An 18,862-nucleotide genomic window follows, 5' to 3' on the forward strand; every position below is an offset into this window, starting at 1 on the left:
GGCATTTTCAGCCCTTCCTGCCCTCTTCCTCCCGTCCATCCTCCCTGACGCGTATCGCTGCGGTCGGGCCGGCCCAGCTATCGGTAGCCTAGAGAAAACTTTTTGGAAAAGACGGGCTACGGACCGAACCAACTGTATTTGGAAGGGGAGTTCTTCCTCGCATGGTACAACCCATGCAGAGGCTGCGGTGTCAGAATGCGGAACGTGTGTAGCCCACTTTAAGAGAAGATGAACTAACGTGACAAATGTCAACAAATACAATTCTCGACCGGCCCAGAAGTGAAGCTGCCCACCGGGAACTCTCCCGATTCTCCCGATTACCCACCCCAGGCCTGGCCTAAAGGGTTCATATTTATTATACTAAAGCACCGTTGGTTAGTTTGTAGTAACTTGTTACAATGCATTAGATTGAACAAACTGTTAAAATATATTAGCCTAAGTAACTTGTAAAAACTATTTCAGGGTCAAATAAATTAAAAAAATCTCAGCACGAATACTTTAAAACATAACCTGAGGGCAACATTGCATGCAAAGAGATACTTTCCACCTCTTCAGATGGATATAATGTATGCCCTAAGCCTATGATTTATATAAATCCAACCAGGCTACATGCACCTATTCTAGTATAAGGTAAGTGTATCTATATATATTAAAAACTCTTTATTGTTCAACAATATATATTTATAATTGTCTTATAAACACACTGGACACAAATAAAAAGACTTGAAATGACCCTGAGTTTCTGGACAGGCTTACTGTTTCAACGGATACTGGCACGGGTATACACTTGTGAATGTTTATACATTATTTATTCATAATATGCCTCTTTGGCATTTTTTTCCTTGCATTATTAACCTATTTGTTCTCTGATTTTAACTGTTGGATGTTACCACCTGTATCTTTTTATATTTGTTCAAACTTATTTTCATCTAAGTCTCTTCATTATTAACTTTAACAAGTTGTATTAACAGATCATAATACATTATCTTCCATCCTCTGAACACCTGTTTAATGCCATTTTATACAGGTGTACTAATTGGTATTTGGCATGCAGCTTTTTTTATATGTCAATTTTGTGATACATTGCCATTTAATTTGCTTTTTTGGGGAGGCTTTTAGGGTCAATAGAAGGTTACAGTTTGTCTCTGGATACACCAGAAGGACATTTATGTATACACTCATTACAAAATTGTGCCATAACAAAGGAAATGCTTGTTGAGCATCCTAATTAGACAACATCTTCTTAATAATGATATGTGAGTGTGTGTGTGTGTGTGTGTGCGTGTGTGTGTGTGTTTGCTCAACGCTAACCCACACAAATGTCAACGACACGTATACAATGTTATAGATTTATTACAACATTTTAAAAACATGTTCAATAAGTTAATTGCTATAATACAATAAATAGTCATATTTGTTCTCCCTCATTCTTCAAAGGACAATGAAGTCGTTCTTATCTGTTGCAAGAAGTTGAGTCGTTCCTTGCTCGTTCGAATGACGTCAAACTGAATGGTGGTCATTTTAACGCATATTAAAAAGTCCAAAAAAAGAAAAAGAAAGTCCGGTCTGTGTCTTAAGTGCTTTGTCATTAATTTCCAAATGCTGTGAATTGTACAGTACTTTATGATTTAAAATGGTGATGGAGATGATGACGAACAGATGGTGGGGGTGGTCACACCGACGACTCGGACAGTGCTAACTTTTTAAACGGCGCCGATTTTATACACCTGCAGGAAGGATAGAAATCACACGAATTAGAACGTATTCTGGGTGACAAGTCAATACGTTGATACTATATTTATATGCTGCTCTGTACGGAGAAAGCCCGCAGGTACTCACCTCCTGTAGGCGAGGCAGTAACTGATGAAGGCCAGGACGATGATGAGCACGGCCACCCCGAAGGTGATGCCGATGAGTTGCTCCAACTCGGGCAGAGTGTAAGCGCGGTCGTTCAGGAACAGGCACCGACGGCCGCTGTAGGAGGACTTGCAGCTGCGAAATTACACCGACAAATATGTGAGCACATTCCAAAGCCGAACGCGAACCAACACGTGCATGTGGATGAGGGGCGTGTCATATTTGTGTGTATGTCAAACATATTGAGGAACGGGGAGGGGAGGGGCTGTAGGCTGTAGGCTTCATTGTGTGTGAGAAGGAGCTTACATGCAAGCGGGTTCGTCGCTGTCCTGGGGGTACATGCACTCGCCCCCGTTGTCGCAGAAATGTTCGTGTTCACTCCTGCACGATCTGTGTGAGGGCAGAACCTGAGGCTCCTCCATACTGCCTGCAGAGAGAGAGAGAGAGAGAGAGAGAGCTTCATAATCAAGTATCAACACAAAGGTATGGGGGCCCATTTGTGACACTAAGCGACTGACGAACTAAGAAATTAATAAATTAACAAATATTATGGATACTTAATGAATAAGAAATACAAACACTTGACTATTGATTAATTGATTTAATACAAATTAGAATATATTTTTAATAAGTGAGTGATATTTACATTTTCTTTTCTCTTGTGACAGGAGGAGGGACCCATATTGCTGTCAAATTATCTATCATTTAATGGATTAATTAATAGATTGTTCCATCCATCCATTATTTGTAGCCACTTATACGTATATTGTATATAGAGTTACGGGGGGGGGGGGGGGGGGGGGGGGAATGTTCATTTTTTTTTCTCAAAATGAAAATATGTCACTATTTTGAATTGTGGAGCGCTGTAATCGTCAGCTGTGATAAAACACAACTGCCACTTACCGTTGCCGAGCTGTGTGGTCAGCGACGGGGCCGACAAAGCAGGAGTTGCTGCGGTGGGGAGGCTGTTAGTCGACATTGCAGACTGTCCTGTTGTGGTCAGGAGAAGCAGCGCTGCCATTGCTGAGAGGAGGGCTGGAACACATGGAGGGAAATAAGGTTCTTTATTATACAAATGCTGCGATTCTTTCAACCCTCAAACCCCAAAATCTAAATAAAAAAAATTGCCTGCGATTTGGTATAACATCCTTTTCTATCTTCATAGAAAGTGCTAGATCACCAAAGCACTACATGCTATTGGTTTTTCTATAAGCAAGGCCATTTCAGCTAATTTAAACAAATACATAAATCATTTCAATTGTGACACCGGAGAATAAACTAGAAACGTACCTTTATCCGCATGCGCCTGTCTTTGAGTAAACATGCTGTCGTCTGCCGGTGTGATGTCTCACGTTCTCAGGCCAACTCCCTCTGTGATCGCCAACAAGCGTCTGCTGATTTTATATACCGAGCTCACAACCACTAAAAGTGTCAGTCAATGAAGCAAAGATTTGTTTCCTTCTTTTTTTCTCCCATGCATGCAGAGGCAAAGCCTAAACCGGATGGATGATGGTGGTCCAGGTATGCGCGATTGCCCGGAAGCTCCTTTCTTGTGTTTTTTGTTTGGAAGTTTTTTTAACCCACGTAATCTCTTGACAGACCAATAGTTTCACTAAAATGCCACCTCGGCAGTTCTGAGGTTGCTACATTGATGATTACAGGTATTGTGAAAGCCTCAAATTCTTCAGAAAGGGGTGATTAAGGAAAGATATTTCATTTGGCAGCCTCTATTTTTTTTGATGAAGAGAGGCTGTATTAATTAGAAAGATAGAGACAATCAGGCTGTAAAGAAGCATTCTTAATGGAAGCCAAAGTTTGGAATCAGCCTCCATTTGTTGGTTAGCCATCTCTTATATTATTAAAATCTAAGCACCACTTTCTGAGGTAAATTTTCTAAAAGGGTTTATGAGCTCTTATTAGTAACTTTATTAATGGCGAAACAGTAATTTGCTTAGGTTTTATAGATCGGTCACACACCATTAATAATGATAACCTTTGGTTTGCCTTGACGCTTGCATTGTGATTTTCTAGCTACCTTTAATGGTCCATTTATCACCCTCAACACAGATCAACAGCTGTCCAAACTCCAAAGTCATACAATGAACTCCCCACAGAAACAGAATAAGAGTAGAACTCTTCACACACCCGTTCAAACCAAAGTAGCGGGATTGTCCGAGCGGCTGCCATTTTTTTGTGCGCCGTTGCAATTGTTGTAGCGTAGTAGTTTCTCACCAAGCTCTGAGGTTTCTGCTGTGTCGGCTGAAACCGTACACCAACTAGCGGGCAGCTGGCTAGTTAGCTAGTTTGCTATTTAAGCCATGCTTTAATGCTACACCGATTAGAGAAAAGGAGACAAACAGCGGGCTGGTAGCCACCGGGCTGGTAGTGAGAGGGGGCGCTGGGCCAGTTACCGAGCTGGTTAGCCAGCCGGCGGGTCATAACAAATATCTTCTTTTGTACTAGTCGAGTTCAATCTCCATTCTACTCCTGTTGATATTTGTATTGAATTCCAAATTTTCACTTTTCAAGCGATACATGTGATGAATTACAGCAGGTCAGTTAAATATGAACCCAATTCTTGATTTTTACATCTGGCTTTTTTCAATGAATAACTGTGATGCATAACATTATTCTGGCTGATAAATCACTTAATATGGAGGATGACCAAATAGGCAGTTCTCCAACACCTTCCTCTTCCATCTGCAGTGTTGACTGTCACATAAAAGGCAAAATACACCAACAAATAAAGGCATCTGTAAATCAGAGGGGAAAAGACAGATTGTGGTACGGCCACAGCGTTATTTTTCATTTATTAGTCCTTTTCCAGGGTATCTGGAATGTTCAACAATGAACCAAAACAACTTCAGTAGAAAAAATATTGATCTAAATTCATAAAAAGTGAACTCTGAAATTAATAACATAAATAAATAAATAATAACATTCAAAGTATAAACAAAGTACATATCAAGTAAGTTTCCCAGCAGTTATGAAGTTTAGAGCTTGTGGATGTTCAAATAAAAATGTGTGTTTGCTAAAATGTGTGCAAAACTAAATTAATTGATGTGTGTGTGTGTGTGTACGTATGGATACACTGTTTGACTGTATCTGTGTGTGTTTAATGCATCAGTGCGTTTCTGGCAGCGGTCACAGTGTTCTTCATCAGCATGGCGACGGTCATCGGACCCACGCCTCCGGGAACAGGTGTGATGAAACCTGCCTTCTCCTTCACCCCTGCAACAAGTCAAACAAACGGACATTAAATGACTTCCTTTTTTAAAATCTAATCCAGAGCTTAGATTTACATTTTAATTTTGGAACAACATTATATACAGTAATCATTGAGATATTTTTACTGGCAACAAAAAACAAACAATCAGTGAAAAGTTTGTCCGTACTGTTCTCGTGAGATTAATATCTCAGGTAGACCTTAAGGGAAATTCTAGCACTCGAGGTTGAAATTATAGAAATGTGGTGCAAAGGTCACCGTGACCTCACAAAACATGGTTTTGACTATTTTACACTAGAGTCTAAGAGGATAAAATTATGTAAACTGGATCTTGCCTGATTGGTGGAGGCGTACAACCGTGAGGTGTGTGTGTGTTCCCCATCTGAAGACGTTCGGATGAACGTTTTGGATTACTTACCCTCAAAGTCCACGTCGCCGATGAGCCGCAGTTTCCCCGTGTTCGGGACCTGGATGCGATTTATGCCCACGTCGATGACCGCCGCGCCCTCTTTCACCATGTCTGCTGTGATCAGCCCGGGAACCCCTAGTCACAGGAACAGTTACAAGATAATCATTTGTTTCAGAAAAAAAGAAGAAGAAGATGTATAAAAAGGAAGAACCCTTAGGGAGAGCATCAGAGGAGGGATAGAAGCATCATGGTTGAGTTTATGTGCCTGGAGACCCCACGGTAAAAACATCCACTGGGCCCCTATTAACCTTTCATTCCTCCCTCTCTCTGTGCAACTACCCCAAAACACAAATTAATTTAATATGCACCTCGTCAGCTAAAAAGAATTTGAAATAATTAAGATATTAAAAACCTTTTGCCCCCCCCCCCCCCCCCCCCCCCCCTCGGGCCCTTATTGTGTTGTATTCAGTCTATGTTCCCAAAGCTACTATTAATCAGTTTACCAAACAGTGACAACGGCGAGTATCTGGCTTTTAATCACAGGTTTCCTTAAAAGCCAGCAAAAACGAAGAAGGGAATAATTAAACCGTTGTGTTTATATTTTTAAAAACCCTCTGCTTTGAAGCTGGCTACCAGAGAGCTGTCCATTTGAAGCACCCACACTGCAATTACAGCTCCACAACAACGAGATTGAGTCTGAGTCAAATAACAATTAAGCCCCAGAATTCAGAAGGACAACAAATAAAAATACCCAAACAGAACAACATAAAAAAAAAACAGACACATTGCTTATTCCCATGTGACGGGGAACCCGTTTGTGACAGTTGGCGTTTACTTAATCACACAGCGCGGTCACTTCCTTATTTCAAGACAGTTGGAGCCCTTCCCAGAGAGCTGCTTTTAGTCATCAGGAAGCGTCCTATTTACACACAAAGGAAGGCGTCCGCGGTGACGTAGAGAGGCCTTCGACAGATACTCAAGTAATCCACAGTTTGGGATGAGCAAACACAGGAAAACTTTTCTGGATTATTGCCATTTTTGCCAAGATCCCTTCAAGTAGAGGCTGGTGAGCACTTTAACAACGTGTCTTCGTGGTTGCGTTACCAGGCCGCGGGATTTTCTCTATGGCACTTCCAACACAATGAAACAACGCTGGTTTAAGGAGTGTGAGTCTGAGGCTAGTAATACCTTAAAAAGAAGAGGAACACAAATAAATACAAAAATCCCTTTCCTGGAAGGAACATTTAAAATTTAATTTGTAATGCAAAATGTGAATGGAAGGAGGGCGTGGATGAGTACAAAGCTTTAAAAGGGAAACATGCTCTCACACTTATTAGCTAATCCACTTATTTGAAAGTGAAAACAAAGAGGAAGGGTACAGTTATGGCTGAGCTAAATGTCACCTCATGTCTTTATTGTTGTGTTTACATTGACTCCATCCAAGTATGGCTTCAAAGTGCCACATTTAAAACACAGCTTATAACGCACATTTTGACACAAAGGGAATTGAGAGTCATTGAGAACTGAACAGCAGATCGACCGACACTGAAAAAGAAACGTTAACTGCGGCGCTAGAGGCTAACGGAGAAGTCGTATACATGACTTTGTGTTATTAAATCAAATTCAGAACCTTTTTCTCTGCGTCACGTGTCACTTTTGGTAATTAGTCCGTAAACTGGGAATTATTAGGCTGGCACGTGTCTGAATGGTGCGATTACCTGCAGCTGCAATGATGATGTCAGCCAGGCTGGTCAGCTCCTTCAGCTGCTCCTTCGGAGTGCATCTGTGGGCGATGGTCACCGTGGCATCACCTGAAAGACACAAGGATTTCTGCCACCGTTACATTTCACATCTGGTGCTTAAAATTTACCTGAAGTTTATCTATATTTTCTAAACCTCATCAGTGGCAGTTTACAAAATAAAGGCCGGATAGCTGCTATTTATTTTACTGTCATTCATACATGTTTTAAATGTACCGGGTGAAAAAGAAAAGTCCTTTATTCATATACATACATATATATATAAACACACATATATATATATATATATATATATATATATATACATATATACATATATATACACATATATACACACATATACATACACACATATACATATATATATATGTGTGTGTGTATATATACACACATATATATATATACATACACATATCTATATACATACACATATATATATATATACATATATATGTGTGTGTATATATATGTATATATACACTACCGTTCAGAAGTTTGGGGTCACCCAGACAATTTCGTGTTTTCCATGAAAACTCAGACTTTTATTTATTAAATGAGTTGCAATGAATAGAAAATATAGTCAAGACATTGACAAGGTTAGCAATAATGATTTTTATTTGAAATATTAATTTTGTTCTTCAAACTTTGCTTTCATCAAAGAATGCTCCATTTGCAGCAGTTTTATAGCTTCTCTCACTAGCATAACTGTTTTCAGCTGTGCTAACATAATTGCACAATGGTTTTCAAGGGTTTTCTAATCATCCATTAGTCTTCTAAAAACACAATGTACCATTAGAACACTGGAGTGATAGGAAATGGGCCTCTATACACCTATGTAGATATTTAATTAAAAACCAGACGTTTCCACAAAGAAGTCATTTACCACATTAACAATGTATACATTGTTAATGTGGTAAATGACTATTGTTAATGTGATAAATTACTATTCTGACTCTATAGAGTGTATTTGTGATTAATTTAATGTTATCTTCATTGAAGAAAACAGTGCTTTTCTTTGAAAAATAAGGACATTTCTAAGTGACCCCAAACTTTTGAACGGTAGTGTATATATACATACATACATATGTATATATATATATATATATATATACACACACACACACACACATATACATACATATATATATATATATATATTGGTGCAAAGGACAGAACACAATTCCTTTAATTGTTATTTGTTATACTCAGCTCAGTAGGAAACTATAATTTATCAAAGTGTGCCACAGTATAATCAAAAGAAAAACATGACTCCACAAAAGCTTGGAAAAGTAGAAGCAAACTGCTTCTTTTCAGGGTGTGTAATTTCAGAACATCATTCACCTCCATTGTATTGAGTTTCAGGGGAGGATTTCTCAGTAAAAGGGCAAACACCTCAGACAAGAGAAAGAGTGTTTACAGATACATCCATCACACCCGCAGAAGCCCTCCGGTGCGGCCAGTGATTACGCAATGAGGCAGAGCGACCCGACGACAGTGATCTTGATCTCAATCTGAAAATGTGCGTGGACACCCAGCATAGTTGCAACTCAACTGTGACCTGAAATGTGGGGCGGGGATGAGAGGATCATGCATAGGGGGGTGGGGGCAGGGGCTTTGAGAAAGATAAGAGATGTAAGAGGGAAGGAGAGGGAAGGAGAGGCAAGTTGCAGCGCATCGAACCTCCGGGGAGCCTGAGGACGCATTCCTTATGAGACACGTGTGTACGTACGTGTGTGTGTGTGTCTGTGTGTGTGTGTGTGCGCGCGTGTGGCTGATTAGGAAGAGAACTGACCCCGAACTGAAAATGAAGTAAAATAAAAAAAACAAGGCGTCCCATCCCATGTCAGGCCTCATCATGCATGACATACGGTCATACTGTGTCCATGTTGGTGCTCCATCCTGTTCTCTGTGCCCCTCTACTGTTGACAATGTAATGCAGGGGTAGTGCCACGTCCCGAGAAAGGAAATACATACAGAACAGTAGGATTATCAGAGCAACGTTTAAACAGACTGAATCTGAAAAGGAGTGGATGTAGTCGTCGTGTCGTCACCCGTTGGTTTGTGGACGGCGCTTTTGAAGTATCAAGTCTGGCATTTTGCCCGTCCGCATCTTGCTATTTTGCAACCAGTGAACGGAAGTTACCATATTTGGAATGCGGAGTAGAGACGGCGTATGTTTCTGGTAGCGGTAGCAACCTGTCAATCACAATAAGCCCTGTCCTAAAGCATACCCTGCTTTACGGTCTATTTGACTCTAAACTGACCATAATGTACTAAATGAACATCATGCTGTATTGAAGAAGACTTGAAACTACAGATTAAGACCATAAACTCATGTTTACAATATTTACTGAAGGAATAAATCGAGAGAGAGTAGTAGAGTCATTTTCTCATAGACTTTTATACCATCGTCTGATGGTATAAAAGTCTTCTTACTTCTTACAACCGGAGGATTCACCTCCAGGTGGTCAGTAGAGAGAATGCCAGTTAAATCACATTTGTATTGGAGGGTAGGTTTGAGACCGCCATGGACGAAGTTTAGATCCAACACCTTCACTAGCAAGGTGACCCATGAGGCAAAGTAATTCAGCGTATTAAAAGAGTTAGTCCGTTTTTATTCAAACATCTTTCTTTAATGACTAGAACTTGTCAGCTTTGTCAACATGAATAAAGTGTTGGCGTCTTGACAGATTTGACTTTTAGAATTTACGAGTTGGAAGCAATCCTATGCAGCCACCGCCTCGAATCTAAAATACACATATAATAGTGATCTCTACTTGACTCTGTGCACAAATACCAGGTTTAAACAGAATGTGGACTACCATTTAAGACTGAGGACGAATACATTGATATCTTTCTAAATGGTTTTACATATAGACTTTTGTATAAATTATCCAAAAAGTGCGTTATTATGATTGGAGTTCATAGGGCACACCCTATGGATCCCGTGTTGGGAACCACTGCTTCAAGTGATGGATGGCGTGGACTGCAGCTGTAGGTTGGGAGAATATATGAGAATATTGAGGGTTTTAAAAAAAAAAAAGAGAATATTGGGTTGTTTCCCATAATGTCAAACATTTGCTCCGAAGCTTTACTGAGCAGTTTTTTCCAGTTATAACAACACCCGACAATCGTTTCCAACAGCTGAAAACAACACCTATAACACCCAATATTGCACATTTTGAACTTATTGTGTTGATCCGACCCCTTGAACTGCTCCACGTTGACGAGTCAAACATATCTCGTTGCTCCATCCAAACAGCACGCCGCTCCAAATCCTCTCCCCTTCTTCCTACGCCCTTATAAGACAGTTGATCTGCCTGCACAAAAGTCTCGCCCTGTTCGCTCTTCCTTCCTGGTCCCTGTTCACCCCGCCTTCTTGGAACTCGTCCGGCAGGAAGTGCATCAGCGTTTATGGTTTAATTAAAGAAAGGTGAGTTATTGAAGCCTTCGGTCACGTACAAGGTCTTTCAAGGAAAGCCAAGCTGGTGCAATAATCATTTACATACAAAGAGCAGCACTCAAATCATAATTCAATTCTGACTCACCTGCACATACACATGCGCACACACGCAGACACACATGCACATGCACACACACACACACACACACACTTACCCCCGGGGCGTTCGTGCTTGCGATCGGAGTGCAGCAGCATTGCGATGGGCATTCCGACATTTTTGGAGCGACCGGCGACCAGCACATTCTTCCCCACCGTTTCAATGCCTGTACAGACAGATTTTTCGGGGGAAAGGGGGGGGGGGATTCAGAATAAATCATGCACTTATGAAATAAAGGAGAACTCTGTGTGTGCAAGGAGCAAAAAAATATATTTGCCAAACTCAAAAGGCTGAGCTTTAGCAACAACATAAGTGTGAGAGAGAGCAAACAGGCATGTGCTGCAGCCTGGCACCGCATCTATATGACAGTGATTGATGGTGGGAGGACGAGTATATGCACATATTAGACCCATATTTCAGTTTGTATTTGATATGTCAACAAGCACACAGCCGACAAACATGCAGCTACAAAAACTGGAACGATGGAACTTTATCAGTATGGATTTGTAGTTCAGTTCTGTATGTTTGGCCAACTTTATTCACCAACTCACCCAAAAAAAAAAGGCCTCTACTTTTGCTTGAAGAACATTTTTTTCCAAGAGCTTTCTCATCTTTAAGAGCACCTTAAGGTGACTAGAATATCTGAATTTTAAATTGGCGGTCTTCTTTGGGGGAATGCTGGGACGATATTCTTCCACTGGAGTATTTCATGACAAACATAAATAACTGACTGATGCAGTGTAATAAATGGATGAAAGACTAATTTTACCCATCAATACCTATCTCAACTTGACAGTCAACACCTGTATTCCCTTTACCCCCCCCCCCCCCCCCCGACCAAAAACAAAAGGTAGTGTGTCCCATGTAGTGCAGAGAGAGAGAGAAAGAAAGAGAGAGAGAGATACCTCTCCCCTCTCATCCCCAACATAAAGGGGAAAGCAGAGAGCATCCCAAAGTTTTCAACATTTGGTGTGTGAAGTGCAAAAGGAAAGTGCTCAGGGCCTCAGGGACTCTCGATCTTTCATAAAGTAGAGGGCACTTATTGTTAATACCATCATAATCCTCATAAACTCTTCCAAAAAAGCCTCCAATGTTTTTGAAAGGTCTCGGTCCGCTTGTGCATGTTCTGAAGAGTAAAGCAACACATGGCAGACAATTCTTTTCTCATATTATTATTTCATTATGTGTAGCTTTTTTTAAATTATTATTACATGACCTCTCAAACACTGCTCATACTAATTATAGATATCTTATTTTTATTTCAAGGATTTAGCTTTACACCCTTACTTGGGAATAAATTATTGTTAGGTGCCATCTTGTGGGCCGGACACAAAAAGGCAGGAGCCTTTGCCTCCAGAGTTGACTCCAAATCAATTTATTTTCAAGTGTACTATGGTTTGATGAATAAATTATGAAACAGACAAATACCACAACATTTGAGTCATTTACTGTCAATGTGTCAAAATTAATTTAAAAAACAGTAAATAAATTAATGAATAAGTAATGATGGCGACAGAAGTTGAACTAAATTCAACATTAATATAGCACTGAATAGATCTGCAAATCCCCCTACAGTACTATTTGTTTGCAGCAAAGTTTAAATTTTTAAAAAAGAACAACACAAGTGCAGAGCAAAAACTGGTCTAGAGTGATGGAGCTGAGGAGGTTCCTATGGCGGTCTACCTGCTCTTTTGATGATCTCCCAGACTGCTGCAGGTGTGGCAGGCACCATGGATCTCTGGTCCAGACACAGCTTACCAATGTTCACGATGTGGAAGCCGTCCACGTCCTTCTCTGGAGCGATGGCGTTGCACACAGCTCGCTCGTTGATGTGCTCTGAAGGGGAGATATTGATGTTACAACGATGTCACATGTGACACGACGGTAACATAATGGTAAATGGTCGACCAGTACATCCAATACATGCGACTTAAGGAAGTAAATGTGTGTTCTGCCACTGTCAGCTGTGATGACCAATGTAAATATTCTGTTCGACTTTGCTTCGCCTGCCATTATGAATCCAAGTTTGATGTAGTCAGGCTCATATAGCTAGCTAACTGGCTAAAACACTTTTGTCTCTACCTGATGATTGGTGCGGTGATATAAAAAATGGGTAATATACACAATGCTTTGGTTGAAATACTATGTTTGTTTGTTTTTATTTATGTGGATCCATGAGCATATTTAGAATTTTTTTTAATTTGCTTGGTATATTACAACAAACTATATATTTCAAAAATGTAATCTAACCATTTGGCAGTAGCGCAGCAGCCCACTAGATGGCGCTATGAGGCCAACCAATGGCCCAGTGGTTGAAAACAGCTGTGTGTTCCACTACCCATACTATCATGCTAGATAGTATGTCAGAAAAAGATTTAGTACATCCCAATGCATGGCAAGTCAAAACCACCACCATGTACCACTACTGACCGTCGCATTATGCAGCTTGCAAGCCAGCGTGCTTTTCTGGCTATTCTGACCCACAATCCTTTGCGCATCAAATATAGGGTCAAAGTTCAAGGTGTGTCCCAATTGATTGCATAACGCATGCAACAATCCTTACTTAGCAAGGGCATTTCGCAGTGTGTACTAAAAGTTACAAAATAATAATAAAAAGTGTGCGATTTGGAATGCGGCTAGGTCCTTTTTTTCCCCCCTCCGAGGACATTTTGACTTGTCAAAGTATGAAACGCACAGGTGTAATTAATGGAACTAATCATGGCTAAATTCCATTTAGCTGATTAAATTTCAGGCTCACATGCCCCTCTCACTGGAGCCCTCATTAATGGTATGAGTAACACCATTGTTTTTCCTGCCAGCAACTGTTAAAAGGCAATAATGAGAATGTATTTTCCATTCGGAAAGAGAACTGCAGAGACGCTATCACTGCAAAGCACACCGCACCGACCGGCTTGTTTGTTTGATGTCTAGGGAAACCCGGTGTTTACCGGGAAGTGGCAGCTGCACCAATAGCCCGCTGACCCTCCAGTCACGGTTCATCTTGTCAATCAGCTCCAACAACTCCTCCTGGGACACCGATCTCGGCCGCACCACCGTGTCACTGGAAATACCTGGAGAGCACGCACGCATATCACAATCACTCCACGTTAAAAAAAATGTAGCCTTGTGCGTGTTAGTTTGCACGTTGGTTTGGCTTATGAAAAATGTGTTTATCCATGTGTGCCCACATATTCATGCAATCATTGATATGTGAGCAGAGCAAGGCTATGTTTGTTGGTCTGCGTGACGCTCATTATGGCATACAGGTGTTCAGGGATGCACGCAACGCTTGTGTCTGACCCAGGATGCTGGCGACCCGGGTCTTGTTCTTGACGTAGGTGCGACTGGCCGGGTCGTCCCCCACCAGGACCACTCCCAAGTGGGGTCTCATGTTGCCCTGAGCTACCAGCTCTTCCACGTCACGCTGGATTTCTCGGTGGAGCTGCCGAGCCAACTCCGTCCCCGAAATCACCACGGCGGCGTGCCTGGAGGGGTCCATTGCAGAGACATGAAGGTTAAGGAGGTCACAGGTTGCAGACAGAAAATCAACAGAAGCTGAAAACAATATTAATCAGTTAGTCGAGTGACAAAAATTAAATCGGCAACATTTAATAAATGTATTAATAATTAAGTATTACGGGTATTTTCTTATTTATATGAAGAAAATGGCACCAATGCTATTTGAGACATTTTTAAAGGAGAAGTAGAGGGAAGGAGAATAAGTAAGGAGGAGAAGAAGAGGGAAGGAGAAGTCGTAATAGTAGTAGTAGCAGCAGCAGCAGCTACTGCAACCATTGGCCTTGGAGCTGTAACGTAAAATGACTCTCAGTAACGTAAAGTTAGTGATGAGTTAACGTCACTGTGTGGTTATCTTCCGCGTGGAATAAACTGTTAGTATTCACATTAAGAGCTTAACTGAAGCTAACCGTCCTCCAGCAGCAGCCAACATGTTACGAACGGGTCTCCTGAAAACGGTAAGCTAACTACAACCGGAGAAACTGCGGCGAGTTTTGTAACACCTACACGTTTGTTGACAGCACCGTCGGTTGAATGAGATATGTAATTGCACTCCCTCTTCACCTGAAGGTAACGCTACGCCCGTTAAACCTGCCCTCTTCACCGTGAACGGTGAAGCACGCTGTCAATCACCACCCCGTAGCTCACGTGACGGCACACACGCCTTCGCCGGTGCTTTTAGCGTAGCTCATCCCTCCGCAAAGTAACGCCGTACATTAACCAGGGAAAGGGAGGTGGGGGGCGAGGGTGGTGGTGGTGGTGGAAAAAAAATGTAGGTTTTAACGGGCTGCCGTTTACCTCGTCGCCGACTGGTGAAGATGTCTTCTTTGACTCTCGCATTTTCTGCGCGTCCTCGGCTCTGCCCGGCAGCAGTGATGAGGGAACGTTAACGGGCTACAAATCCTGAAGGAGGAGCGTAGCGGTGAAACAGAGGCCGCCATGTTTGCGCGCGCGCGTGTGCGTATCCTGGAGCGTGTGTAGCTCGTGCGTTCGCGGGAGAGAGAGAGAGGGAGGGGTAAGGGCAGTGTGTACCCTGCACAACTGATGAATGATAGGCGGAACTCGACATACTGAGCATACTGAACATACTGTCGCTCACGAGGGAGAGGAACGCTGATTATTATTATGCTCACAGGAGCAGAGGACACTGCTGTCAGCAGCAAACAAATACTACATTTAACAAGTGTTGGGGGGGAAAGGTTAAAGGAGTAGTTTGACCAACTTAAACGATACAGTTTGCTATGATAACATCATTTGGCTTGCATTTTAGAATTTGGTTTCCGTTCTTATATATGATATTAATTACAGTGTATTTTAGGTGACACGCAGACTGAATTATTTCTCACTTTGGTTTCTATTTTCGCAGCCGCAGATTTAACAGCAAATACAAGTTTGGTCGTATGAAATATTACAGTAAATGAAGCGCTGACCAAACATGAAAAGCAGTCAGTGTCACGGCTACATCCTGTTGTACCACAAGATGGCAGCAAATATGCGGCACATTTATTCTCTAGATTGTGTAAGGTCCATTTGAAATTACATTTTCATGAGGGGAGAAGGGACATCGTGCGAATACAATGCGCAAATCACATGCAAGTGAAATATCTTACTGGGTGTCAATTGTGGTAAGAGAGGGGAAACAAAGTGGGCATTATTATGGCCCAAATCTTGCTGATGTATTGGACAGATGAAGAACATAGGGGCAGGGTAAACAACATAGACATGTCACTGACACAAGCATGTCTCTTGCAGAGTACATTCATATGCAATAAATGTAAGAGAGACAGGTGCTTGTTGTTGTTGTTGGGTGCACAAAGCACATGACCTTGACTGGAATGCCTATCCATATTTCAGCGTAAAGAAGGTGGGCCGAAGACATGAGGTTTTGTAGCTTAGGTGCAAAAGAAAAATCCACCTTTTGAGTAAAGACCCTCTAGCTTGCGGCGCTACGGATTATGTAATTAGATTCCAGCATAGCCAGGATCATTTCTGAAACAATTTTAATAATTAAAAGAAGCAGTAAAGTGAACTTAAATGCATCACACATACAACTGATAAAATCTAAAATACAGATTCACGTATGAAGCTTGGAACAAAACAAAAAACACCTGTAAAAGTCACCATCGCTCTTAATAATGACGTGAAAGCAAGTTGTTGATTTGATCAACATGACAAGTTCAGAGTAAAGCTTTTGTTTGAGTGGTGGGAGTGCACTTGGAACATGTGGTAAACACCGCGCCCAACCAGGCTTGCTCGAACACGAGACCAATACAGAATGTACTCATTATCCCGTGGGACAAAAGCTAAGCTGCCGTTTACCTAATTAATGGCTTTTACATACTGTTTGCCAATCCATAGGCTCATTGCGTAACAAAAGAAAAGTACATTAGACTGTCAGTGAGAACATAGTTTTTTATTGTGTGCGACCTGCTGCAAAACAATATTTTAAATTTACCTGATTCAATTGTTTATTACAATAGCACAGACTGCACATTAAATGTAGCTTTAAATTAAACCGTGAGAAGACTCCAGGAAATCAAGAAACAAAGAGGATGAATTTCCTGTAAACGGGATGAAACTGATATTTGTTGTGTGACTGTGACCTTCAGGGTTCGGTTAACGAGTGCTGCTGATGGGAGAGAAAACAAGTTACATCTACAAGAGTCTGAGCGAGAAGCAAAAAAGTTGCAATTTTGAGCTACTTGTACAATGCTTTACCTGATTATCTCTGTGTTACGCTACAGCTATAGGTACTATAGAGATTTAGATTATTAATACAAATTATAAATCAACTAATGAATTAAAATATATTATTAAGTTAAACCTAATAGCAAAGGAGGTTTGCTCCCTGGTATAACCCTCAGACCCGCGACCTAAAGCAAACTTCACGAAAGCTTGAAAGCATATGGCGTTCCACCAATCTGGAAGAATCACGCTTAGTTTGGCGAGACAGCCTTAAAACATATAAAAAGGCTCTCCGTAATGCCAGAGCAGCCTATTACTCATCAGTAATAGAGAAAAATAAGAACAACCCCAGGGTTCTCTTTAGCACTGTAGCCAGGCTGACAGAGAGTCGCAGCTCTGTGGAGCCGTGTATTCCAATAGACCTCAGTAGTAATGACTTCATGAACTTCTTCAATGAAAAGATTTTAACTATTAGAGGCAAGATTGATGCTCTCTTGCCCTTAACTACTGCCGATCTGTCATCAAGAGGAGTGGCCTTGGAAACGGCTGTATGCCCTGGTGTATATCTTTGGATGGCTTTTCTCCCATTAACCTAGACCAATTGTCCTCAACGGTTTCTACTTCTAAACCGTCTACCTATCTCTTAGACCCCATCCCAATGAAGCTACTTAAAGACGTGTTGCCTTTAATTGGCACCTCTCTGTTGGATATTGTTAATGTGTCTTTGCTAACAGGCCATGTACCACATTCCTTCAAAGTAGCTGTAATTAAACCTCTCCTGAAAAAGCCCACTCTTAATCCAGAGGTATTGGCTAACTACAGACCGATCTCTAACCTTCCCTTCCTCTCTAAGATCCTTGAGAAAGTAGTCGCAAATCAGTTGTGCGACTTTCTACATCAGAATAGTTTATTTGAGGAGTTTCAGTCAGGATTTAGAAAACACCACAGCACAGAGACAGCACTGGTGAAAATTACAAATGACCTCCTAATTGCATCAGATAAAGGACTCATCTCTGTACTTGTTTTGTTAGACCTTAGTGCTGCGTTCGACACCACTGATCATGACATCCTATTACAGAGACTGGATCAGTCGATTGGCATTTCAGGTACCGCACAAAGTTGATTTAAATCCTATTTATCAGATCGATCTCAATTTGTATTTGTAAACGATGAAGCCTCAATGACCACCAACGTTAATCACAGAGTTCCACAAGGTTCTGTGCTTGGACCAATTTTATTTACATTTATATATGCTTCCTTTGGGCAATATTATCAGGAAACACTGCATAAACTTTCATTGCTATGCAGACGATACTCAATTATATCTATCGATCAAACCAGAGGAGACCAACCAGCTCGCTAAAATTCAAGAATGTCTTAAAGACATAAAAACATGGATGACCTGCAACTTCCTGATGTTAAACTCAGACAAAACTGAAGTTATTTTACTGGGCCCTGAACACCTCAGAGATCAATTATCTGGTGATGTGGTTTCTGTAGATGGCATCGCCCTGGCATCCAACACCACTGTAAATAATCTCGGCGTTATCTTTGACCGGGACTTGTCCTTTAACTCCCACGTGAAGCAAATCTCAAGGACTGCATTTTTTCATCTACGTGACATTTCAAAAATCAGGCACATCTTGTCCCAAAAATATGCAGAAAAGCTGGTTCACGCGTTTGTTACTTCCAGACTAGATTACTGCAACTCCTTACTATCAGGCTGCTCTAATAAGTCTCTTAAGTCCCTCCAGTTGATCCAGAATGCTGCAGCTCGTGTACTCACAAAAACTAAGAAAAGAGATCACATTACTCCTGTATTAGCTGCTCTGCACTGGCTCCCTGTAAA

The 18,862-nt window shown here is 41.3% G+C and overlaps 3 protein-coding genes across 10 annotated transcripts in view; 1 reads left to right on the forward strand and 2 right to left on the reverse strand.

Moving 5' to 3' along the window:
• Nucleotides 1–1,335: 1,335 nt before the first annotated feature.
• Nucleotides 1,336–3,393, reverse strand: epgn (epithelial mitogen homolog (mouse)). The gene is made up of 5 exons (XM_034541706.1): nt 3,148–3,393; nt 2,761–2,892; nt 2,164–2,284; nt 1,840–1,992; nt 1,336–1,727 (listed from the first exon to the last, which is right to left on the reverse strand). Exons 1-5 carry the CDS (start codon nt 3,179–3,181, stop codon nt 1,673–1,675), a joined length of 495 nt encoding a protein of 164 aa, XP_034397597.1. The 5' UTR covers nt 3,182–3,393; the 3' UTR covers nt 1,336–1,672.
• A 1,244-nt stretch (nt 3,394–4,637) lies between these two features.
• On the reverse strand, nt 4,638–15,315 carry mthfd2l (methylenetetrahydrofolate dehydrogenase (NADP+ dependent) 2 like). Of its 4 annotated transcripts, none has more exons than XM_034540619.1 (8): nt 15,127–15,315; nt 14,113–14,297; nt 13,761–13,883; nt 12,496–12,648; nt 10,871–10,978; nt 7,211–7,303; nt 5,502–5,627; nt 4,638–5,088 (listed from the first exon to the last, which is right to left on the reverse strand). In XM_034540619.1, exons 1-8 carry the CDS (start codon nt 15,267–15,269, stop codon nt 4,973–4,975), a joined length of 1,047 nt encoding a protein of 348 aa, XP_034396510.1. In that variant the 5' UTR covers nt 15,270–15,315; the 3' UTR covers nt 4,638–4,972. The 4 variants fall into 4 exon arrangements, with proteins under 4 accessions (XP_034396510.1, XP_034396513.1, XP_034396511.1 ...); XM_034540622.1 differs by lacking the exon at nt 15,127–15,315 and adding an exon at nt 14,893–14,988 and having other exon boundaries at nt 4,648–5,088; XM_034540620.1 differs by lacking the exon at nt 15,127–15,315 and adding an exon at nt 14,739–14,968 and having other exon boundaries at nt 4,648–5,088.
• slc20a2 (solute carrier family 20 member 2) overlaps nt 14,668–18,862 on the forward strand; it is a 46,353-nt gene continuing 42,158 nt past the window's right edge. For all 5 annotated transcript variants that reach the window (XR_004609937.1, XR_004609938.1, XR_004609939.1 and 2 more), the window contains exon 1: nt 14,668–14,786. The gene's annotated coding sequence lies outside the window, so the exon portion shown is untranslated. The remainder of the gene's footprint in view (nt 14,787–18,862) is intronic.

This window comes from Cyclopterus lumpus, chromosome 9 (genome assembly GCF_009769545.1).
Source record: "Cyclopterus lumpus isolate fCycLum1 chromosome 9, fCycLum1.pri, whole genome shotgun sequence".
In the NCBI taxonomy this organism is placed as follows: Eukaryota; Metazoa; Chordata; class Actinopteri; order Perciformes; family Cyclopteridae; genus Cyclopterus; species Cyclopterus lumpus.